Here is a 25,529-nt window from a genome sequence, read left to right as displayed (position 1 = left end):
GTAACATTTTTTTTCTGGCTTTGTTCATTATTAATACTGCGATCTGGGAAGATCTCTTTGGTACAGCCAGTCATATTTGATACAAATAGTATGAAACCATAAAAAACGTGAAATGCTCCAAAGCCAGGAGGGCAGACAGCGCCCCAGGGGGGAATAATATGATAAGTATCTAGTTTGAGAAGGCGGCCATGTTCTGCCAGCTGGCATGTGCCACAGTGCCAGATGGTCAGCTCCACCCTTTGACCAGCAGCAGACCGATAAGAGCCTAAAATACATTTCACATCCTTAATTGGAAGTTCACTTACCCATGAGGGCCAGTAGAGGGAGACACTCTTCTAAACACTCTACCATAGGAAAGATATGCCTTGAACAATGGTATTGTTCTAAAGAGAATAAAAAGGTGGAAACAGTCTTCATCAGAGCATTGAGCAAACAATATGTAAAAGATCCACATGATGCATATTGACAATATGTTTCTTAATAACACACAAAGACAGACATCAACTCAACATTTTTTTATTTCTCTCTTTAAGAGTTTTCTTTTTTTCCTATTCACATTCATCTCAAAGTTAAAAAATAATAAAAGAACCACGTTTCTCTGTACAAAAAGGGGCATGCCGAGAGCCCCCTGAGCAGCAGGGATTGACGTACGAGACGGCACACCGTCTACTTAAATCATTGTCAAAATAAACAGAGTCATCTCGGCACAGAAACACTTAAGAGAAAGTAAAAACGTGAAGGAAAAAAAAGTGTTTAATGATGAATTGTTGCTCTTTCGAGAAATAACCTTTTGGGTTCACACAGAAGCCAATACACACACACACACACGCATACACACAGACGCTCGAGCATAATACACTTAAAAAGATCCACAGTAGATGGGTGCGTTGCAGCCTGCGGCAGCAGTCCAGCTTGTGCGAGAGTGCGTTTTGGTCTTAGTTGAACCATTTGGTATTGAGCTCCGTCTGTTTCTTGATGCTCGTGTCCAATTTGAGGACCTCTCTGATCGCCATGGTCGCGTAGGTTGAGGGAGGCAGGGAGAACTCCATCCGCAGAGCGCGAAACACCCCCTCTGTGGGTAGAAGAGAGGGACAAACTGGATCAGAGAGTGCAGTGTCTTCATTTCCTCTATTCACCCTCTTTAAGGCATACACAGTACAAGCTCATGGTTTGTCAGTGTTGCTTGATTCTATCTATTTATTTATGGTCACAGAGCAACATAGAGGTTAGGACGCATGGGGACAAAATTGCAGGTTAAAGTAAGCAGATATGTTTGGCACATTTAAAAAACAAATGGTGTCCTGCATTGTTAATATAGTATAATCCACTAGAGTTCAGAAAGTTGCTTTAGCTGACCGTAGTTATTTTGTCCACAGATTAGTCCAGTCACCAAAAACAATCCACAAAAGAAACCTTACCTTTGTTGAAGACAGGAGCGGGTTGGTTCTCCAGTATCTCCACATCACTGTGCACCAGTGAGATCTTGGGGTCATCGTACTGGACCACCTCCCTGCATGCCGGGGACAAAGCTCCAGGTTACAGGTATCAGAGTAATTACAGTAAAGCACTCAAATGAACTGCAAGTACACAATAACAGCCTCTGTATTACAACACGGTAGGTATTACAGTAGGTATTACAACAGCGCTGCATCATGTTAAAAATAAATATACTGGTATTTAATTTGGTGCTAACCAGCTGACGTCAGTGGGTCTGATGAGGATGCGTCTGTAGGCTCCAGCCAGAGAGTAGTCCCGCACTTTGTGTCTCATGTTGTCGATGTCCAACCCGTCTGCAGTGAGCAGCTCTCTGTATCCTTCACCCACTGACAGAAACGCACAAGCATTGCAGTCAATTTCAAGCTCGGGACTACTTTTTCACTTTCATTTCTTTATCTGTACACTTATTTGAACTGTGTTTGTCACTTCATCTTGATTTTGCGATGGACACTTACTTTTTTTTCAACTTTCTTTCATGTATCATTGTATCCATTAAACTTGGTGCAGTTTAAAAAGCCTGTGTTGTCATTAGGTTGAAATGCTATTTTTCACAGCTATCTTTTCATGAAACACGTAAACAAATTAACTCACACAGAGCAACCTCTTACCGGGATGAGTGGGGTAGATGACATCAAACCCAGGAAGTGGCATCACAACGTCATGGATGGAGCGGCCCTCGGCCTCCTCTGCAGACAGCACGTGTGCCGTAGCTTCACAAGTACAGACGACATCAATATGCAGCATTTACATTTTCATGGGTCATCATTATACAAACTGAAATCCCTTAATAATAAAGTGCAGTAATAGTTTTAGTCGGTTTGGAATAACAAAAATTGTTTGAAAATTGTTTGAAAATAAATCTACTTTCCAGCAACAACACATTGACTTGATTTTGTCTCTTTTAACTTCCAGTGACAGAGAAATTGATAAAGAACCATTTTATTTTGGACATATGTGCCTTCAAAGTATTTCATGTTCTTTAAAACTATTGAAGTACTAGTTTGACATTTTGGGAAACACTAATATTTGCTTTCGTGCCGGGAGTTAGATAATACCAATCATCTCTGGGTGAAATATGAAACCACAGCCAACAGACGGTTTAAATTAGCATAAAGAATGGAAACAGAAGGAGACAGCCAGCTTGGCTCTGTCAAAAATGTGACAGCTCAGTTAAAAAAAAAAACGTTTTTTGGGAGGAGTAAGACAGTGAATGTGTATTTCCAAAAATATTGATTCCTATAATATTTAACATTAGCTTGTCGGAAAAAAAGGGAGCTACTTACTTCCTTTGAGCACAAGGTCCCCCTCCACAGCCTTCAGGCCGTAGGCCTCGATTCTCCGGCTCACCATGGTGTTCCACACAACGCTCTGGTAGCTGTGGATGTACATCAGGCGGTTGTTACGAGGGATCTGAAAAAAAAGACCAGACGGTAATCAGAAAAAAGCAGAAACCTAAGTTGTCAATGAACATCCACACAGGGTTTAACGAAAGTAGTTTATTTTCGAAGCCGCACACAACACATATTTACACATATTTAACCCGTTTGAATGGAAGAGCACCTTTACTGGCTATACTACTTATTTCATGCTCCGTTTGTCTCGTTCACATCTTCGGCCTATTAATAGCATCAAAAAAGATTAAAAAAAGATAAACCAACCATCTCAAAAGCATTGACGATGTTCTTCTTGCCGTATATAGACAGGCCTCGCAGCAGCTGCCCCTCAACACATCGCTTGTTGGGCAGCTTTTTCAGGGCTGCCTCCGGGTCCTGAGTCTTTGCCCACTCCTCCCTGCAGCGGACCAGGAACTCTTTCTCCGCTGGAGAAAGCAGTAAAGATGGGGGAACGTTTGACATACTTCTTAAAACCACTTAGGGGACAGTGAGGACAAAAACAACAACAACAAAAGAGTTTATTACCTCCAGGACGAGGCTTCAGAATTAAATCCACCACCTCTTTCCAGTTGTTTTTCAAGATAGCCCTACCCCCAAACACAAAGGAGGAAACAACCGTTCAGTCATGTGATAATCTAAATGTACGTCAGTATCTCCTCGCGGCATTGACCTTACTTGCCAACTTGTTGTGTCGGCACAGCTGTGGTGCCAAAGCGCTGCATGCCATAGTAGTTGATGAAGCCCGTCTGCTTGAGGGAAGTCAAGGCCTGAAGGACCTGGTCATCTGTCCCTGAGATGTTTCTGGTACACAAATTAAACAATAATTAGAAGTGCAGTCACGTAACAGTGAAGTTAACACAGTACAGGACAGTGTTTCACAAAAATGAAAGCTTGAAACATGATGACCTGCCTGTTTTTTTTCTAAACTGATGTAGACTTTGAAACCAGTTTTTTAGCCATCACAGCAAAATCTGGGTCGTTAATAATCTTTAAATTAAGCATTTACAAAATACTTGTGGGAGACACAGCAACTGGTTGGTTACAGTGAACCAGCATTACCATCGAAGCACAGGAAAGGGACATCTATTGGATACACATAACACCTACTGACCTGATGACCACAGTGAAGTGGTTTCCCTGCAGCTCTCCCAGCTTAAGAGGGTGATTTTTGTAGCAAAAATTCCCCACCTTGAGGTTCATGAGGCACTTGTTGAGGTGAGCCAACCTCTCCGCTGTGATCCTGAGAGGAAAAGACAAGGTTTCTTTAATTACATATCCTCTAAAACATGAAAATCCACCAGAGAGTATCCTAGTAACAGCAGAAACACCTCCAGGACTGACAAGATGCAGTATGTACCACCTATCATCATTCGCAGACAATTTGGAAACGGATGCGCAGTATTTAATGTAGCCATTGAAAGCTTTACACACTCACTTGAGCACTGCAATCTCCTGCACAGTGATGGCTCTCTTGTCCTTGGTTCCCATGTAGGAAAACATGTTGGGTCTGAGCCTAGAAAGACATCAAATATTGTGCAAATGATGGTCCTGAGCGACAATCATACGTCATGGGGAGAGTAAACTGTCAATCTGTCTTTTATCATCAAGCGAAGATATTTTTTTAAGGACTAAAGTCAGACCTGAGGAACTTCGAAAGCACATTGATGGCGTCCATCGTGTCCTTGTTCTCCTTGTACAGGACAAAGTGGCAGAAACTGCCACGTCTTTTGGGCCAGGAGTGTTTCCTTGGAGCTTTTATGGACACAGAAGAAAAGTTTGCATTGAAATACAGATAATGAATTATTATTGATATACACATATTAAAATACATTAAAAATATTCAAGTAAAAGCTCATAAGAGATTGAACTACCACGTGCTTACCTGTAAAGAGAACTACCTTGTGATCGTAAAAGAAATAACTTAAAAATTGTATATACAAAATCAAAAAAGCATTTTAGCAACCGACACCTAACTCCATCTGGGTTTTAACCTTTTCCTCTGCGCTGTGTGGAGAACAGGTTCTTACCTGCAGTAGCTTTGACCTCTATCCACCAGAGAGGAGCAATAGAAGGATAAAATAATGTTACTAAGAAAGAGATGTTGAAGGATCGTGTGGCGAGATGTCAGGGGTGAGCCCTCATGCGTGGGCCTGAGAGTGGTATAATGGCATTTAAATGGTTTATGCAATAAGTGTGCAGGGTTTGTCAAAGCACCACAAAACTGAACCTCCCCTTTCCTTTTTGTCTTTTAAAGTGTTCATTGTGACCAAAAAAAGAACAGTAATCCACTGAACAGCCATGAGCAAAAATTAGTTAGAAATATTGGCGCAGAATCATGCAGGTGTCTTGATCATGAACTACTGCATGCAACATATTTTACTGCGCTGGAGGCCACATGCACTGCAAGACATACGCTTGAAAAAAAAAAGTACACATGCAATAAGTCCTTTCTCTGATCATCTCACTGATTTACTGGACAAGAAGTGTGTTCAGACAGTTAAAGGCCAACATCTGGTTCTGCCTCCTCTCCACATACCTGCTAGAGCCTTCTTCCCAGCAACGTGGTAGGCCACGATGAACTTGCGCCCTTCTTTTTCTTCAGTCTTTGTCTCAAGACCAGGATAAAGAGTCTTGATGGTTTTGTGGACCAGCGTCCGCTTCTCCTTCGTGTCAATCACCACCTACAAATGTTAAAAGGAGGAGAAAGGACATCATGTACAACTCTTTTAAAGTGAGGTGATGAAAGGGGATCCAGGAAGTGTGAACTCGCCTCAATGAAGACATCGTCCTCTTTATTCTTGTAGAGCTGCAGCTTTTCAAGCTGCTTCTTCTGCTCTTCGGTCAGCACTTCAGCGTCCTCTGGCAGCGGTTGAGCTTCTGGTACTTCCTTCATTAGTTGAAACACAAAACAAGAGGGACATGATGTGACGTTTGCATCTACAAAGGTTTCCTTTATTATATGTTTGTTTTGCGAAGAGCGTCATCGTAGTTACAGCTATATTTTTTGTCAATGTGTATAAAGATTTTGAGACAATTCAAGTTTCATCTCTGACAATTATCTCTGGGTTAAAAAATAAATAAAAATACCACCACATTTTAAAGGCCTACTGGTACTCCCTTACAGTCAGCTTAAAGATCAAGCCAATTAATTGAATATATGACAATTATCTGTGTTTTTAAAAAAAATTAAATCCTATATCCCGTACCATCCTTATAGAGAAGTAACACCAGTGATTGACATTCACCCCAACATCTTACCTCGACCTCTGGAGGGACAGTGAGGTCATCTAAGTGCACAATCTTGCCTTGTTTGTTGATTTCATGCACCACGAAATCAGAATATCTGAGAACAAGCCGCAACAAATCATCCGTTAAACAATCATAACGGAAAGAAATGATGCAAACTTCTCAAGGACTTTGGAGGACGAACCTTTCCTTCAGGATTCCGGAGAAGCCCTCGTGGTCACTGACATACTTCAGGATGCCCACATCCAACTCAGTGAGGCCATGCTTCATCATATCAGCAAAGGTCTCACCCTCCTCCTCGTCCTCCTCTTCTTCATCACTGGATTTGCCCACGGGCTCATCCTCTTCACAGACGGGGACAGCGCCTCCATTCTTTTGATCCCCCTCAACTCTTAGTTTCTTCAACGGCGTGTCTTCCTCTTCATCCTCTGAACAGCCTCTCTTTTCACCGACTTGCAGAGGCTCAAACTCAGCCATCAGAGCAAAGCTGTGACAGCAGAGACAGAGAAACTGTGTTATAATTCACTTATGTTTTTTTTTAAAGGGACATTCCAAAAATGGTTCACATGAAATTAAGTTTTATTGTCACGTCATAGTATTAGTTATTTTTATCAATTTTATTGGGTGACAGTAGAGTAAAGTTGTGTGCCCAGTTGTATGTACATGCTGGACACACAACTGGGGACATTAATTGTTGTTTTTTTGGAGTTTGGCCCATATAAGAACTTTGACCAAGTTCGACTGATCTTAGTATCATAAAGATCACTTTTCTAAGGTTTCTGGAAACCTAATGCTCACCAGATTAGATTGTGCTTGCTACGGTTTAATGCCAACCGTTGTGGTGCAATGAATATGATTAAGTGTCAATCACACATTAAAACAGTAACTACGTAAACGCTGTAATTTAAAAAACAACAAAAAAGTGTATGTTTACCATCAAAGATCAAATTGTATACAACTCATATTTTGCTTAACCTGAAGTTAATTTAGTAACATGATGTTACCAAGACTCCTGCATCCTTAGCATCTTTCAAATAATTAGCGTTATTTGATTAGCATTATGTTACAAATAACATGTGATTTAATGTCCTTTTCATCACATCAAATTAACTAAACTACAGGCTTAAAACTCATAAAATCACAGCTCCAGTTGCATCTCGTATTGCAAGTCGGCCTACTTTGTGGGAGTTAACATTACCCAGATATTTCACTGAGTGGTATGATGCATCTTGTTGCACACAGCATCACTAGGAGGAACAACAGTGACATTAACGGCCTCCGAAAACGATGCTACCGAGTAAACTTACTGTTTGTGGAACCGAGGAGGGGAGAAGCAGACGTGGAACCGGAAAACACTTATCGTCTCAAACACTTACACTTTCTAGCGGACCCGAGGCACAGGCACTGGAAAGACACAAATTAACGTAAGGTAACGCTGACGTCCCCAAAGTTAGCAGATCCGCTAGCGCATTCGCACTTGTTTGCTAACATCGCTGGTTATAGTTCACGTTGCGAGCAGGACAAATGAGCTGGTGTAACTAAATACAGCGAAACGCGTTTCTGTTTGTAGCACAACAAAAGTCTGAATTAACATACCTGCGTTTGGTGAGATTCAGAAGAGCACGAACTGCGTTCAATGCCAGCTTTCCCCCGCACGTGTGTGTCTGTGTGTGTGTGTGTGTGTGCTTGGTTCCGGAAACAGATCCGAGCCTAGAGCCCGCCCACTGCAAACGTTTGGTCAAGGGACCTGTCAATCATGAAGGGAGCTCGAGCCTGGCTCAAGTTGTAGCGTTTCTGATTTGAAGGTAAACAAATTAAAAAACAAACAAATACTGACTTAATTAAAGTTAGCTAAAAAAAAAAAAAGGAGTAAGAAAGAAGAAACTCCATAGTAGAGAGTGGCCCATAGTAACCATATCTGGGCCCATAGTAACCAGGTCTCCAGATTTACGACTGATCATTGGCACAATTAGGAGACAAGTGTTTGGTCATGCAAATATAGTTTATGTTTCACATTTTTTACGTGTTTCTTTCGCTACTGTACAATAACAACAAATCCCTTCATCACCGGCGCCGTGGCTTAGTTGGTTAAAGCGCCTGTTTAGTAAACAGGAGATCCTGGGTTCGAATCCCAGCGGTGCCTTTTCGCTGTGAAGCCCTAAGCAATTTAATTATAGATTAGCTAAAAATTAATGAATTAAGAAAAACAAGTCAGAAGAAAGAATCTCAACAAACTCCATATTAGACATTGGCCCATAGTAACCACATTTGGGCCCATAGTTACCACATAAACAGATGTATTACTGATCATTGGCACAACTAAGAGACAAGTGTCAAGTCATGAAAATATAATTCATACTTCACGTATTTCTTTTGCTAGTCTACAATAACAACACACGAAGTTAACACCGGCGCCGTGGCTTAGTTGGTTAAAGCGCCTGTTTAGTAAACAGGAGATCCTGGGTTCGAATCCCAGCGCTGCCTTTTCCCCGTGAAGCCCTAATCGATTTTATTATAGGTTAAAAATAATGAATTAAAAAAAGGAGAAAGAAACTCCATAGCGAAGAGTGGCCCATAATAACCAGACATCGGCCCATAGTAACCACATTTACTACTGATCATTGGAACAATTAAAAGACAAGTGTTTGGTCATACAAATTTAATTCATGTTTCTCGTTTTTCTTTTGATACTCTCCAGTAGCAATGGACGAAGTCAACACCGGCGCCGTGGCTTAGTTGGTTAAAGCGCCTGTTTAGTAAACAGGAGATCCTGGGTTCGAATCCCAGCGGTGCCTTTTCGCTGTGAAGCCCTAAGCGACTGGTCTAACACCAACTATACTACTGAATAAACTTTAGTAAAGTCTGTGAAATAAATCCAAGTCAAAGCTTTGTTGACAATTCCTCAACGTGTACCAAACATATAGAGGATTTAAAAAAATGTTTCTCACTTGTCTAACATATAAAGGGAATACAGATAACTCTAACGCTCACAATCATGGTCACTTTGCGGGTGTTATGACGCACCAATGATCTGTACAGCTTTATTTACTATGCGCTGTAGGGCTTTTCCTGTTGAGTGTGGCCTCTCTGGAAGTCAACAACAATCTCTTTGGCCTTGCTGTTATTCAGAAGGACCATGTGGTCAGAAGGATGACTTCCTTCTTATAGTGGGTTTCATCATTCTTGGTGATGAGACCCACCAAAGTTGTGTCGTCTGCAAATTTTGACCATGTAATCTGTGCTGGAGGAAGTTGCTGGAGGAAGTTTTGCAGTTGTGTGTCAGCAAGGTGAAGAGCAGTGGACTGAGCACACATCCTTGAGGGGCCCCTGTACGTTTGATGCTGCTCGAGGTGTTGGTGCCGACACGTACTGCTTGTGGCCTCTCACGGAAGTCCAGCAGCCAGTTATGTTTTCAGTAATATGTGAATGTCTCTTATCAGAGCACCTTTGTATGTTTGCAGGGTTGACATAACAAAATGCATTGGAGTTACAACAATTGATAAGTCATCAACTAAAAATGTATCAACATCATTTTAATAATCAATAAGGCTATCAAGGTTATAAGGTCAGACAATATTTTCTGGTGAGGATTTCAGATAAGTTTCTTTAAAAACATATTGACACACATTGACAGAAATGCACAAAACACAGCTAACACTATAAATAGTAGAAGCAACATGAGCTTGCTGCCAAGTTATTACACTAATGGTACATATATATTTTGTAAAAATACATAGGTGAGGTGGAGTATATCAGATTCACTGCGGAACTAATGTACATTTGTTATGTAACCTGTCTATTGTGAGGTCTTCATCCAAAGCCTTTCTGGGCATGTTATTCCCTTATGAGAGACTCAACAGTAGAAGAATGACAGGAGACAGAGAGATGAGGAATGACATGCACTAAAACAACCAGAATATGTGAAGTGTAAGACATAATATCAGTAGAAGAAAAAAAACCATGTATAAACAAAATATTCAATATCGCAATATAGAGTGAAAAATGGCCAGTAACACTAAATGCCACTTTTAGCCTATTATATACATATATTACATTTAAATACACATCTTTGGACCATTACATGGTTTAATGCTCTGCCAGAAACTGTGGGGCACTGAAAAAATATCCTGCTGGTAAAGTTAACGTGAATAAATGTGTGCCTAGTCGTGCTGGTTCACCACGCAGGGCTGCACGCGACTCCCGCCAGAGGGAGCGCGTGCCATCTATAGAGGTTGGTGTGTGCGAGAGAGAGAGAGAGCGAGAGAGAGAGAGAGAGAGAGAGAGAGAGAGAGAGAGAGAGAGAGAATCCGGCTGCTGCCGCTGAGCTGCCCGCTCCGCTCCTTGCTGAGGGGAAGAGGAGGAAACATGAGCTCCAGGAAAGGTGCGTATCCCTCAGCCTCTAACTTGACCACGCTCCCGCTCTTCGGCTTGTAATACAACATCAAAGGCGGCGAAAGTTACGTGTGCAGCCAAGCCAACCGGGGCATGCTAAACGACGGTAAATGCCCCGTGCCAGCCAGATTCAAGAGCCTAATGATGTGTGTTTCTTCTCTCTCTCTCTTCCTCTCCCTCTCTCCCGCTCCACCACACTCCACACTCCCCACCTCCCCCCTCCGTCCATCCTACTCCCTTCCCCCGGGCTCGGACGTGGGTCGTGCCCCGTGGTTAAACGTTACCCCACCCCGGTAGTGATGGCCATCCAGGCCAGGAAAAGGAGGCCGAAGGGGAAGAAAGACAGAACGGGTCACCATCGTAGGTAAGCAGGGCGGCGGTCGCTCGGTGACTGTTCGACGTGTAGTGAGAGTGATGCGTTTGTTTGCCGGGGTTTGGTTGTGTTGGCAGCTGGTCCGTCTCCGCGTGACGCCGACGCTGCCGCCGACGCACCGGCGGCAGCGACTGTGCGCACATATGGCACAAGGCGTGTATATTTTCAGCACACATACACAGGGCTACTCCGGAGTGTGGGAAGTTGCCATTTACGTTACGGGAACGAGGTCCTCCACTTGACTCCCTCACGGCTGTTTCCAGCAACATTTGTACGCACAGTAGCCTAGGATCCGGAAGATGCATACCTTATGTTTTATTATTTTGAGCTTGGTTCCACTACTGATGGCCTCTTGATTGATTCATATTCTATTTTTTGGACTGGGGGTTGCAGAAAGAGGTGTGCCAGATGTGACAGCTCATTTCCTTGGCCCCTTCTGCAGCATGGATAAGGAGTAAAAACACCTCCCTTTATCGCCGAGCCTATTTAAGAATCTCCCACATGGTGTTTGATTATGTAACTTTTCTTGAATTTGTTGGAGCATTGTTACCTGCTGTGTGTGTGTGTGTGTGTGTGTGTGTGTGTGTGTGTGTGTGTGTGTGTGTGTGTGTGTGTGTGTGTGTGTGTGTGGTTTTTGTTAAGCAGTCATGCAGAGGGAGATGCACGGGATTTGCAGCCCCGGCGTGAGCGCACTGGAGTGTGTGCAGCGCAGTGGCTCTGTAAAGTGCATGCGAATTGGAGTGTGTGTGAGGGGGGGGGGGGGGGGCTACTTCATGGCACGACGCGATTGGAGCGACGTCACCGGCAGCCGGAGAGGGCATCAATTCGGTGATACCATCGGTGCCCCCCCTCCCTTTATCCCCCTCCTCCCCCCCTCGTGGCAGCTCGGTGTCTGCTGCTTGAATTCGCTGAAAATGAACATGGAGTTACGGCAGGCAGATGTGTGCAAAAACAAAAATCAATTCGTAAAGCCCGTGGTTGCTCAGAAAGGGGTGACGTGCTGTGGATGTGGCCTTTCGCCATGGGATATATACAGCAGGGCTTAACTCCATATAGGGATAAGGATTAAGCAAGACAGAGAAAATGAGAAATAAAATGACTGTTGACGCGAGGTTATTATTTTTTAAAGATATTCACAATGACATGTGGCTGCAGTTAGTGATTCTTTTCCATGTTAATTGCTCTGTTCTTGAGCAATATATTACATTCACAATTTGGTCTAAATGTGCAATTTATCATTTTGTAAAGAAGCTTACATTATTATTATTATTTTGCTTGTTGAAAGACTTAAACATGAATCGATTATCACAACTAATTGCAGCTTAATTTTCTGTCAATGGACTATTTGTCCCAGCTGTACAATGAAGCAAATCATGTAAGCTCCTTATCTAGCAGACGCTTATCCAGGTCTGGGTCACACAGTAGCATCTCTCTCTCTCTCTCTCTCTCTCTCTCTCTCTCTCTCTCTCTCTCTCTCTCTCTCTCTCTCTCTCTCTCTCCCTTCCCCTTCCTCCTGCTCACATATTCACTTTCAAAGAAACAAAGAAAGAAGTTCCTTTCTTAAGGATAGTGATCTGCTTTCATCCAGAGTCATGCCTGGCCTCTACTGAAGTTCTTCACACAGCTGGGGGGAAGCTTTGTGTTCAGAAACCACAACAAACACACATGTACACACACCCATACACAGTCCCAGACACACAAACACACAAACACACGCACACACAGACACATTTCCACCACAAATGTAGACGTTCCCGTTCATTGCAATGTGTTCCCAGGCTCACTCAATGCATTGCCACTTTACTTTGATCTTTTCAGCTGATACAACTTCCCATGTTTGAACTGATTTATTCAGACAAACACGCACATAAGTGCAGGCACAAACAAGGGATTCCAGAATAGGACTCCTTACCAACTGTGTGCCATTTTACCTAATCTCACTCAATCTGGCCAACAAAAGGGGTAGAAGAGAGCATCACGTACGCACATATGTGTTGTCAGTCATTCTCCTCCGAAAGTCCTCTACTCAAAGTAAAGTAAGGCAGAGTCATGCTGCGTGGGGCATGTGAGGTCAACAACACTTTGCACCAATCAGTGTAATGTCATTATTATAGACTTGTGGAATTACATGCAACAAAAGGGAACATCACAATTTGTGGTCGATGCCCTGAACTGGTACATGGTACCAGCGTATATACACACCAAAACAGTCCAAAGAGAATTCATCTGGTAAAATTTAAAACAGCTTTCATGATCAAAATATACATAAGTATTCAAACAGATTTGTTTGATTTAAGTCACAGAAGTGACGTTTAGACGTCCACTGCCCTTTCCAGAGATCAGTTCTCGTTGTTTAAAGCAGTGTGGCTCCTGGAGCATTTTTTTTCCTTTGATTTTGTGTGGATTTTGGTGATCCTCTCAGCAGCTGGACATTTTTTTGGTTTAAGTGGGTGACAACAATGTGATGGATTGTCAGAAAATTGGCTTCGGAATTTAAAGGTCCCTTACAGTATCAATGCTACTGACTTGCTGATCCCCTGACCTTTCATCTTACGCCAGCATCAGGTCAGAATATCAGTCCAATACTTTAAGTCAACGTCGTTCAGCCTCAGCTATACTTTGTGTATGTTAATGGTTAGCAAATGTTAGCATACACAAGCTAAACACGGATGGTGAACCAGGTAAATGCTACCTTTAATTATGAAATTGTTAGCTTTATCACTGTATTGCCAAAATTGTTGATCATTTAATTATTTAATTGGTTTGCCAAACCTGAAACCAAATCCAAAAACTGCACATTTAATAAGAAAATTACTATCACTGTAGGGCAATGTACAGTATTTGCAGATGCCCTCAAGTGATGACACCGTGACACTTATTTATTTGTTGACTCTGTTCTTTGGGGACGTCATGAGATGAGTCACCTTTTAAATTGTCACACGCAGGAACGATTAGCTACTGACAGGATGAATGTTGTTTCAGGAGTTTTTGCACTTTCGCTCTTTCACAGATTACAAAACAGGGTGACACATTTGTCTCTGGCGGTCTCTGCGTCATCTGTGAGGGATTGCATGCTAAGTGACAATTCAACTTGATGTTGAAGAGCTTCAGCACTAGATGAGAACTCACGTTGGAGAGCAACTGTATGGCGAGTTTGGAAGCAAGAAACTGATCTATTGGCCGTGCAGCTGCAAGTCTCTTCCTCAAAGCCTTTTTATTCCATCTTTTTTATCACATAAATTAAATGTGCAATGCCAGCAAAATTCAAAGTCATCAGTTGTGATGTGGAAGAGCAGTTGTGCTTTGGTGTTATTTTTGTTGGATCCCTTAACTAAAATAGATTAGCTAGATAGATTAGATAGCTTTGAACTTGGTTCTGACCCAAAAGAGAAGTTCATACTAAGTTCACTTTGCTACACTTTGTCTTTGTATCATCTAGTTGTTGTCCTTGTTGTCCTTTTGAAGTTTAGGCTATTGCTTGCACAGTGTAACCTGATCTTATCTCTTTATTCAATTAGCCGATTTGTTGTTCCTTTGGCCTGTCTTGCTGCTCTGGCTGTCTGGCTGCTGATCTCTCTCTCTCTTTCTCAGTGTGTGTGTCTGTGTGTGAGAGAGATATACTCCATAGGAGTTGAGGCATTGAAAGCTAACAGGTACTGCGCCAACTGAGATGTTGCGTTTGGTCCAACAGGTTGAGGAACTAATGCTAAAGATTTAGCATGGTTTAATTTAATAAAGGCAGACAGTGACTACATACTTTTTAATGTGGTTCTAAAATACAGATCATTTTCAGTATTGTTCAATCTGCTGATTGTTTTTAGTGGGTGTTATTTAACTAATACCAACAAAATGTGAACACTTTGCGAGTTGCTGCAGGAGCAACAGGGTTTGTTTAGTGACGGGTCACAGCTTTTACACCTTCGCATTTATTTTTCTCACTTAATCATCCCTCTCTTTATTGAGTTTAGGTCTGTCCCTTGAAATAAATGGACCGCCATGCCCTTTGCTGTTCATGTTTCCATAGAAACACTGCCTGTGGGACTTTAGTAGACAAGTAGCAATAACAGCAACAACAAGGATGCAGTAGTTCTGACACAGTAGCAAATGTATGTACACCTGCTTTTAAAATGACAACTATTGGTCCGGATACATACGACTGCAGGAGGTTACTGCCAGAGTTTTGACGAGCAACCCTGTCGTTGACCTTTGACCCGTCACAAGTTACCCATCGTTGCGTGTGCATCCTCGGGTGCGAGTCGACTAACTGTCTATCCTTGATGAGAGATCAAACGTCCGATCCCCATGGTTGAATTCAGATCGTAGACGATGACACCCCACTCACAGCAGGTTTCAAGTGGCCGAGGCTTTGATGGAAATTGCCTCCAAGATGAACTGGATCTGGATCAGCATACCCAAACAGATTGGGGTCGTGAGGGTGAAAGATATATAAAGCGACGCCAGTAAAATAGCGTTCATTAATCATAACTTTGCCAGCCAAAGCACAATGAGTCTAAATGCTAATATTTTTCTTGGGACATATATCTGTCAGCTCGCAATGCTATTCGTAGCACTACGGACCTCTCCGCATGAAATGAGCTGCTCTTTCCTGACTAATGTTCCCACACACTGCTCTGTAAACTGCATTGATTTTTGGTCTGCGTTTTGCCCGGCCCGTAGTCTTTAACTGAAGAGGAGGCAGCTGGCTGGAACACTGTGCAGAGACGAGACAGGCTTCATTCACTGAAGCTGGAGTCTGTCACGATTGACATCACATGTCAAAGTTTTGTGAATTCATGAAACTGAAGCAGGTATGATACATGACACGAGGTGACCTTTTGGGTGGCAGTAGCTCTCTTGGTCTGTGGGGATTTGTGGCTTAGACTGGAGCGTAGACTTGCAGCAAGAGGCGCCAGTTCGCCCCCTGGGCATTGCCGATGTGCCCTTGGACACGGCACAGGAACCCCAAACAACTGATCCCTGGATGCTGGACAGTAGTTGCTCACGGATGAGTTCAATTCGGATGATACATTTCACTGTGTGCTGTGCTGGGAGCTTGAGTGACAATAAAAGTGTATTTACTTTATATTTAGATTTGTTTACTTGGTGTAAATAATTATCATGTACACACTGTTGTACAACGTTATATACATTATTAATATGCAGGCTTGCCATATTTGTATTAGGTAACGGTAGTGGAGATAGAAGAGGGGGAACTAGGGAGAATGACCAGTACAATACAGAGTTATTAGTCGGTATCTTAATTAATTAGAGTCCATCTAAATTATTAATTTTTTTTGGTTATCTGAATGCATTTACTTGTGTTTAGTTCAATATTACAACTATACTTCAACATATTGGGATGTTTTATCCTTTGGATTAGAAGATTTATAACACTCCCAGACCTGTCTATTAGCTATGGCTATACATAGTTAATATGCTTAGTTTAGCACAAAGCCTGAACACAGGGGGAAACAGCTAGCCTATAACTTTCTGAAATAACAAAATCCACCTCCCACCATCTCCTCTGTGGTACACCGACAGCACACAACGGCCTGTAAAATCACAGATTGCCATTTTTCCAGTCCTTACTCTAAAGTAAGACAGCTTCATATTTAACTGACGGACCTGGAAGTATCAATATGACTTTGCAAGAAAGTGCATTTCTCAAAATGACAGACTCTGGGTTTTCCATTCCATTATTTAATTCCATTACGTTATCTTCCTTTTGCTCACGTGTATGATCAGCCTGCTATAGTGATTAATGATCCTTTATAGATTAGCAAGTGGTAAGCAAAAGGTTCCCCGTTAATGAATTGCATTGATTCCCCAGGGAGCTGTTGAGTCCAGCTCCTGTACGCTGGCCACTGATGAACACCGGTGGCCGGATCCCCCTTGTTTGAGGAGTAAGCCATGGTGGAGAAACAGTGATAGGCAGGCCAAAAGCTAGAGAGGTCGAGCAAAAGATAAAGAGCAAGAATAAGAGGGAGGAAGACTGAGAAGCTGAACAGGAGAGTTTGCATGTGTGAGCTTGTGTCTGGCAAACCAATAGCAACAGGAGTGCAAGGGATGGAGAGAGTGAGTAGAGAGAAGGGGAGAAAGGGAATTAGGGGATGGCACAGGGCCGCTAAAGGCAGGAAGCAATGTTAATTGGACCCACACAGACTGCTATATATGTCTAAGTTTGGTTTGTTTGTGTCCGTTTGTGTTTTCATTGCCATGGAGGAGCCATCCACACACTGTCTGTCATGTCAGGACTGTGAGGTGTAACTAATTGTATTTGAGCCTGCGGCGCTAAATTTTATAGTGACAGTGGAGCAGAATTAATTGCCATTTGATGCTGTGTTCACATAGCGTACTTTGGGTTTATCAAAGCTTTTTAAAAAACATTTTTAATGCTGAAAACAGCTGCCTGCTGCTGCTACTGCAAATGGAGCTGAAGTGATGAGAGCAGTGAGCCTGAACCGAGACAGAAAAGTTGCAGGCTGTAAAACCCCAAAGAATTTGCTTTAAAAATATTCTGAAATGCATACTGGAGCCGCCGCTGCTGTTTTTTCCCGACGAGCGACACTTTTCACAGTATACATCGCCGTTTAATCCATAAATCAGTGCAACTTTGGTCAGAAGGAAAGCTGTTTAATGCTGCATAGTAAACAATGTAGTTTGATTTTGATGATGTGTACACATTCGTAATAGCTGCATAGAAATGTGTTGTCCAAGTCTTGGAAATGTATTCCTGAATGTATTTTTCTTTAGTCCTACAGTGTGATAATACATAATAACCCAAACAAAACAGGTATTTGTGGACTCATACTGGCTGTGCCCCACACAGATCCCTTCATTGTTATACAAACTGAATTGTAATGTGATATTAGCTGCTTCCTCTGTGGTGTCTGAGTGGGAATGATTTCCTCCCTGTTGGCCACAGTGCCCGCATTATTGCTGGCTAATTTAATATACCGTAGAAGTAGGCCACTCCAGTAGGTGTTGGAGTAGGAACTCCTGAAGAAAAACTCCAAATTTAAGCTCACCTTTTCCAAAGCAATTAGCTAGGTGTGCTGGTTTTGTGAGTCATAGGGTGCCTCTGTCCGGACCTTAACAAGGCTAAAGTGGAGTGTTTTTCCCTTTTTTTTCTCTTTTTTTTAGCTCAAGACCTCAAGTCTGCCCGCACTATAGTCTGTTATATGAACAGCTCCTGAAAGCTACTCGTGGATTTTTCTTTTGGATTTTGCTCTCCTTTTGTTAAAGTAGATGTTTGTCTGACTCGGGGAGTTTGAGCTCTTTAAGGATTTTCCTCCTGCTTTCCCAGAACGCCGGCCAAGAAAACACAAGAGCCGAGCAAAGCTACCGAGTCGTTTGGACTGAATGAGCAGTCAGGACAAGAGTGAATTAAAAGACGAGGGTGTGGGGGGGGAGGAGGGTTCCCATGTTCACAGTGTGTGTGGTCCAAATAGGATTTGTTCAGTGAGGGACAAGGATTTGTTCCCCTCATGTAATGCGTCTGAAGTGCAGGCCAGTGGGTCATGATGGAAGGAGGAAGGGAAGACATTAATAGGGCATGTAATTCTGTGAGGGCAGGAGATCCTCACAGTCGGGAGGCTGAACATGATCAGTCGCTCTCCACTGCCACCTTCTGGTAAAGCTGCTTATGAAGCTGCATTTTTGATGGATGTTCTGTCCAGTTTTCTATTCATTTATGCACTTCTTTTACTGCAATCTTTCTCAGCTTTTAATGTGGCTTTACATGTCAACAGCAGTGTTGGCTAAAGTAAATTCTTTATTATATACCTTTATTCTGATAATATTTTAAACGTTTTCACACATTATGTAGACAAGACAGAAACTGAGGTGGTGTTGACAGCTTTATTTCCTCTTTTCCTCAACATAAGCCGCCTTTTGGGCGTTCTCTTTCTTAAAATGTAGTTTTATTAAATTGCAGAGCCAGCTGTTACACTCCACAATGCCCTACAGCACAGTTATTCTTTGATGAATTATCTGAGTTCATATTTACACTTCACCAAACTCATTACAGAATTGTATATGTGGGTTTTTTGAGTTATTCAGCACGGTCACAAATATGAGCTTGTTTTTTCCCTTCTCTCTGATATTGCCACAGGTGGAAAGGAAATGTAAATAAAACTAATTAGTAAATGAATTTCCGCCCACTGGAAATAACACCCCATGCATTTTGCATATCTGATCATTTTTGCTTAATCTTGTCTGTGTCATCACTTTCTGTGCACCTCTACTAAGCCTGATGCTGCAGATCACGTAAAGCAAGAGAAAAGAGCGAGAGTAACCTAGATTTTAAAAGATTGATGGAGCTTGAGCTTGTGGAAGACAATCTCAGAAAAAAAGAACAAAAAATGTTTTTGAAGAACATTACTAACCCTAGCTTTAATAAATAAATAATCCAGGTCATCCCATGGCTTCTCGGTGCTTGGCTAATAGCTTCTGCACAAAGTGAACTGCCACCAATGATTTAGAGTAATTGCCCCTTTTAAAAAATAGGAAAAGTTCAACGCAAACCCAAAAGCCTCATGGAACGTAGGTACAGTTTCAGTTAATTGTAGAGAGCCTTTTCTCATAATGAGTTACCAAGATGTTGCTCATGTCGTCAGTGTGGTTTGATGGATCAGAGAGGAGCACATTTAAACATTTCCCCCCTCATTTATTCACCGATAATCACAGATATCATGATGAATGCAGACACGCAGGTAAAGCAGGGGCAGGATCAATACTCATTTCCAAGGTGATGGATCGCTTGTGTCGGCTGTAATCACAGCTTCTCGTGTTTTTGCAGTCTGGCCACAAGGCATTTGTTTGTCTCCGTACCGCTTCAGCACAATAACCCAGATCTCTGGAGAGAGTGTGTATATGTGTGTGTGTGTCCTGCCCATTCCATGTATTCGCTCTATTCTATCAAGGCGGCTCCTGCCTTTGTAAACATTGAGTAATTGGCAATGCCGTGCAGTCTGGTGTCCTCGTTTAGCCCCGCATCGAAAACCTGGCTGTGAATTCTTGTAGTATTCTCGTACAGGACTCTGAAGCTTCTGGCAACGTAGTCATGGGAAGGAGGGACAATTTATAGTCTGGTTGAATAAGCAGATCGTCTAAATTATTAGGTATGGAAAAAAATACGGCTGAAACCAATGTTTTTTTTGGTTTTATTTTAGTCTAAGAAGACGTCTTTAAATGTTGCGTTTTGTCCGACGAATCGTCCAAAATCCAAAATAAATGAAATGTTCTATGAAAAGAAGCAACAAATCCTCATTGATATGCTGTAACTTGGGAATGTTTGTTCTTTTTGATGGATTATTCGGTTATCAAAACAGATTGAATTAATCAGTTTAACGCTTAAATCCTCAAGAAGTTTAGAAATCTACATTTCTCTTCATATTGAATTAGTTGTAAAGGGGTTGCAATGCTGTATTTCATGAAAATAAAATGAGAATAACCACCTCTGTGTTTACAACTTAACTAAAACTAATATTTAATGTGCACAACCAGCGGCTTACGGGTCTTTAGTTTTTAAAGTATCGACAAATTAGATTTTTGACCCGATGATGGTGGACTCTCAGTAGAGATATTTCAGTCTGGGTATGGCCAAAATCATCTATCCAATTATGTTGAGGCATATTTTCCAGTCTGCCTTTGAACTTGAAGGCTGTAATCTCACATTTCGCCCTCGACATTCACCACCAGTCTCGGTCTATTTCAGTCACATTACAGCAGTTCTTCTGCTAAGTGAATTATCATCACACTCATTGTGTTGACGTCACGCTCGCCGGTGACCGCGGGCCTGACTTCTCTCTTTCCGCATCCGGCTGGGCTGTTATCGCAGTCGTATGAAGGTGAACACACATGTGGGGCTTTTTTGTTGTCCCTTAGCTTGCAGCCTAGGACTATTTCCTATACTCAGCATGCTTCATGACATTAGGGGAAAAAAACCCTTTCATTTTCCTGTTAATCTTGATTTGGCCCCTCGAAGTCCTGCTTTCTTTACTTATCCTTGGTTTCCTGTACCAAGTGGACTGTGTAGGTTTAAGTCTCAGGAGTGTATTTCTTAGTCAGTCCATTAGAGGGTAGCCATGTCCCAGTTTGTAGTCTTGAGATGAAAGAAGTCTCTGTAGGTACTGTTCTTCCCCCTCAGGTTTGTGTCTGTGCTGGAAATGTCTGAATACTTTCATATTCAATCAGATTCTGGGTTCCTTCTATGATGAATACAATACTTGCTGTGTAATGTGAGTCAGTTAAGTGCAGACAAATATCCCATTTCACTTCTTTGGAATACTCTCATTTCATCTTTTACATTTTCACTTCTGTCAAAATAAATATTTGGAGAAGGGCCCACTGGTTTGGTGCTTTGTGGGTAGACGTCTCTCTCTGTAAGCAGAATTTCAAAGGTCACTGGTTTGATTGGAGCAGAAGCCAGTAAAACACCAAAAAACTCTTCCACAAGTCAAAATTCAATTGTATTTAATAGTAGTTTTGTGTCGGCCGGCAGATTTAATAGACTTGCAAGATAGTGAAACTCACATGCCATAGGAAATACAATCTAAATTTTGTCACCCGACTCTTTTGGGCGCTGCATCATTGTGATGGGCGTCTACTCACACCTTGTAACATCTTTATGAAACTGTCCTGCGGGCTCATCAGTACATACGCTGATCACCCAAAACACCTTCAGCAGTTAAGTGTTGCTCCTGGACCTGTCCTCCATTAGTTAAGTGAAAGTGCGTTAAAAAACAAGAAGTCGGCCATTTTGTGGGTGCGCTTGGTGTTAAACGCTGCGATGCAATTCTTGTCAGCCCGGTGAAGCGACTGGGGTGACAGTGCATGTACAGAGGGCAGAGGTTACTCATTCATCAATTAAACACACACCACTCTGCCACTCTGCTAATGAGCTCTCACACACTCGCACAAACACCGACACTGACACACACACAGACACACACGCACACAACCAGGTGCTATTGCTGGGTCATTATCAGTTTTAGCTTTTGCTAAACTGTACAAATTCTCTCTCTCGCTCTCTCTCTCTTGCTCTCTCACCACACACACACACACACACACACACACACACACACACACACACACACACACACACACACAAACTCACTCTAAGTTGCAAAGTGCACACATTCAAACATATTGCTATGAGTGCCTTCCCTGGGGTAATGAGGCACAGAAAGTGAAAGCTGCTTACCTGTGTATGTCTGGATGAATTACGAGCACTCAACACTGACCGGTAACTGTGCGTGTGTGTGTGTGTGTGTGTGTGTGTGTGTGTGTGTGTGTGTGTGTGTGTGTGTGCGTGTGTGTGTGGTCGGAAGGGTTATGGCTTTTTCCGCTTAACTGGAAGAAACTAGAGTGATGGGGAGTGATATGGAGAGAAAAAGTGGAATGATTCAAAGCTCAGAGTGAGACAGAAGCCCATAGCGAATGCACCCGTTTGGTATTACGACCCTTTAAGGAACAGCACAGGCGTAAATAATAACGTGACCTAGCTTCGTTTCTAAAGGCCCGGTCACCGCCATGGCTTACTGGGACACTGATATGAAATCAGTCTGGCAACTAAAACATGATCCATGAGACATGTCTGCACTTCTGAGCTTTTTCCCCACAAATCAGATGACCTAAAAATGTAATTTGTTGTTCTGCAATCACCAAGGAAACCAGTGTGAACTGTTAAAGGAGCACTCCGCTAATTTAATATTGCACTTTCATTAAGTCAGACTCCAACGAGTTAAAAGGAGGCCTATAGGAGAGAGGGTCGAGGTGAACACATTATACTGTTTCAACACGCTGAGTCGTCATTTTAATAAGTGAATTGACTTCAATGTGTAACATTGTGTCATGTGTCCCTTTAACGGTCATAAATGTAAAAATAAGTAGGTTTGAAGAGATTATAAAAAGAATGGTCGAAGCACTAAAGGCTGAGATGTCCTCACTTATAGTCTGAAGTATGTGTCAAGATCAAGAAACCTACACTTCCGTTCAGACAAGTCAAAAGTAGAGTATAAAATATGAACTGTTCATCTCATAAGGCAGTTACCTCCGACATTGACGCCTCCACAGACCAACAGTCTATATGGACATAGCGTCAGAGTCAATTCAACGTATTTTCATACCTTACAAGACAAGTTCTGCAATCAGCTGTCTTGAGTTGTTGACGCTGACAACACGCTTACGTTCATGTCTTAAATGTTCTGTTGAACTGAGGACATTCACACACTCAGTACAACTCCCTCTCATTCAGTGAATTGATCTCAAATCAATGGAGTGAACCTTTTAAGAGGTCAGTTCTGCTGACTGGGAAGGAAAAGATACTTGATGTATAGTCCGATAGTACTACCAGGTCTAACAATGTGTACATCCTTGACCTGTATATTTATTCACACCCTCTTTGCCATGCTCATATTAACTATGTATGTTTGTGTGTACATACATAGATCCAGTATCCACGGGCTTTGTCGGGCAGTCTGAATTGAGTCCCAAAGGCGAGTGGGCTCCATATGGAAGTCTGTAGCAAAGAAAATTAGCTGCTCCAAGGTAGACCCGAGGCTATCAGTATGTCAATCAATCTGGACATACATGTGCAGACACACACGCACACACACACATACACACACACACACACGATTCAAGATCAACCCCTTTGTGTGTGTCATTGTGTGTCTCTCCACTTGAGGGCAGTGTTTTCTCTGCAGACGGTAACAACAAGGCTGCTGACACAAAGAGCAGCGTCACTGTTAAAGTGGAGGCATCTTCTTACCCGTCTGGGTTAACACACACACACACACACACACACACACACACACAGTCCATTGTGTATGCATTTGTTCTTCTTGTGTGTGTGATTGTGCTTTGCTGTGATTTCTGTCTGCCGCTCCATTTGTGTGCTTGAGTGTACTGTTTGTCCTAGAGCAATTTGCAATGGGACCTGTGTGTGTGTGCACGCATGTGCGTGTGTGTGTGTATTTGCACGCATAAACCCCTTCTCTCTCCCCAGCATCCACCAGGCAGTGAGGAGAAGTAGGCCGCTTAAAGATAGCTCCCGGCAGCCTCAATACCGGCTCCCAAAATATATCTGCTCATGAGAGTCATCAACGCTCTCCCTCCCCCATCTTTCTTATTCTTCTTTTGCTCCGTCTCCTTGTGAAAATAGAACAAGAATCAGCCTTTGAATTTGCAAATTGATACCCTCGGTGAGTCGATGTATGTCTATGTGTGTGCAACTGTAAGCGTGCGTGTGTGTGTGTGTGTGCATGTCGGCGTTCCTCTTTATGTCAATGAGTGTTTTCCAATTTTAGGGATCTTAAACTTTAACTCCATGAAGTGGTGACATCAAGATCACAGCATCACATCCAAATTAGGGCGGTGCATTGAGGAGCTTTGTCACCGAAGACAAACTGACCTAGTGGAGAAAGTGCTTCTCAGGAAATAAATGGGCATCGCAATCATGTTGGGCTCATCAAATGTCCAGTTTTGTCCACAAACCCTCCCAAAATACTCCATTTGGATTGATATAAAAAAGCAGTAACACTCCAGTAGCCGGGACCCCAATTTTTTTGTAAAAACATAAATGATGCATTCATTTTTTTTTTTAAATGAATTAAACTGTTGACGATGCATTTTCTGTGAAACTAGCTAAAGGATGACTTGTTTTAGCACTAATTTAAATGGTAGCGCGGATGCCTTCTGTGGTTTTCTTACATCATCCAATACGTCAGATACAATGCTGAGAGATAACCTTCGGCCCTCCTCCCACACCTCCTGTCACCCCAAAAAAATGGTTAGGGGAAATAAATAAATAAATGAAAGTGGAGTGTGACCTTTCATATTAGCTCAATATTCCCTTTTGCTGCCTGGATGAGTGTGTACTTTACCCCCCATTGGCCCACATCCACAGAGAATGAGGACAATAGTTTGGCTCAGAGACATGTGCGCCTAATGTAGTCCTTTTATGTAGGAAAGTGGAACTGTATGGAGATCGGAGAGAAAGGGGATCATTGTGTTCCTTTTTTCCTTCTGTCTCTGTCTCCTAGGCATGTCTCCTACATCTGTGTTTATACTATTACCGTGAAAATGTATTTCTATAAAAGCAATAGCCGTAATACACCGATGTACGGGTTAGTAACAACTCAATTTGACTGTATTATGATTATCATTTGAATTGTTGCTGCCAAAATGAATCATTTCAACCCAATTTTATATGAAATACTGTGTGTTCAGGATACATTAATTGGCAATTTTTCATGTTCAGACTTTTCACGAGGTCAATACAAATGATTGCGCTCCGTGCATGCCACCAAAAATTAAAGGCAGCGGAAAATTGTTGTTTATTGTTGTGTGACAGTATAAATAACCGAGTTATGCCATTTTCCACCAGGACAATGTCCCGGAGCAAACGTCATTATTTTGTTTCTTCTCTTGTGTACATCGGCATCTAACATTTTCGGAAATCAAACCAATGGCGAATAGAAGGAGATGAATGGAAATTGAGGAGCTAGGTTTGAAAATGAATAAAGGTTTGGCAGCCTCTGGAGAACATGAATGTCTGTAGAAAATTGTATTAGCAATCCATCCAACAGTCGTTGAGATATTTCATTCTGGACAAAAGTCGT

General features: G+C 42.2%; 2 protein-coding genes and 3 non-coding genes across 6 annotated transcripts in view; 4 read left to right on the top strand and 1 right to left on the bottom strand.

Moving 5' to 3' along the window:
- Positions 1-735: 735 nt before the first annotated feature.
- Positions 736-7,826, bottom strand: pus7 (pseudouridine synthase 7). Its single transcript, XM_068602993.1, has 17 exons — positions 7,734-7,826; positions 7,445-7,541; positions 6,322-6,624; positions 6,150-6,234; positions 5,662-5,778; positions 5,428-5,572; positions 4,532-4,643; positions 4,327-4,404; positions 4,003-4,131; positions 3,567-3,692; positions 3,417-3,478; positions 3,156-3,316; positions 2,781-2,907; positions 2,106-2,207; positions 1,694-1,823; positions 1,419-1,510; positions 736-1,072 (listed from the first exon to the last, which is right to left on the bottom strand). Exons 3-17 carry the CDS (start codon positions 6,612-6,614, stop codon positions 936-938), a joined length of 1,896 nt encoding a protein of 631 aa, XP_068459094.1. The 5' UTR covers positions 6,615-6,624; positions 7,445-7,541; positions 7,734-7,826; the 3' UTR covers positions 736-935.
- A 380-nt stretch (positions 7,827-8,206) lies between these two features.
- trnat-agu (transfer RNA threonine (anticodon AGU)) lies at positions 8,207-8,280 on the top strand. Its single transcript has one exon. It is a non-coding gene; the product is annotated as a tRNA-Thr (tRNA).
- A 267-nt stretch (positions 8,281-8,547) lies between these two features.
- Positions 8,548-8,621, top strand: trnat-agu (transfer RNA threonine (anticodon AGU)). The gene has a single exon. It is a non-coding gene; the product is annotated as a tRNA-Thr (tRNA).
- A 237-nt stretch (positions 8,622-8,858) lies between these two features.
- Positions 8,859-8,932, top strand: trnat-agu (transfer RNA threonine (anticodon AGU)). The gene has a single exon. It is a non-coding gene; the product is annotated as a tRNA-Thr (tRNA).
- Positions 8,933-10,440: 1,508 nt separating this feature from the next.
- Positions 10,441-25,529, top strand: part of srpk2 (SRSF protein kinase 2) — a 62,483-nt gene continuing 47,394 nt past the window's right edge. For both annotated transcript variants that reach the window (XM_068602990.1, XM_068602989.1), the window contains exons 1-2: positions 10,441-10,518; positions 10,827-10,893. In XM_068602990.1, coding sequence (XP_068459091.1) covers positions 10,503-10,518; positions 10,827-10,893 — 83 coding nt within the window. In that variant the 5' untranslated portion in view covers positions 10,441-10,502. The remainder of the gene's footprint in view (positions 10,519-10,826; positions 10,894-25,529) is intronic.

This window comes from Clinocottus analis, unplaced genomic scaffold (assembly GCF_023055335.1).
Source record: "Clinocottus analis isolate CAN_PGR_092001 unplaced genomic scaffold, fCliAna1.0.p SCAF_6, whole genome shotgun sequence".
Lineage (NCBI taxonomy): Eukaryota > Metazoa > Chordata > Actinopteri > Perciformes > Cottidae > Clinocottus > Clinocottus analis.
Note: the sequence above shows the minus strand (reverse complement) of the source record. Positions and strands in the feature narration are given on the sequence as shown.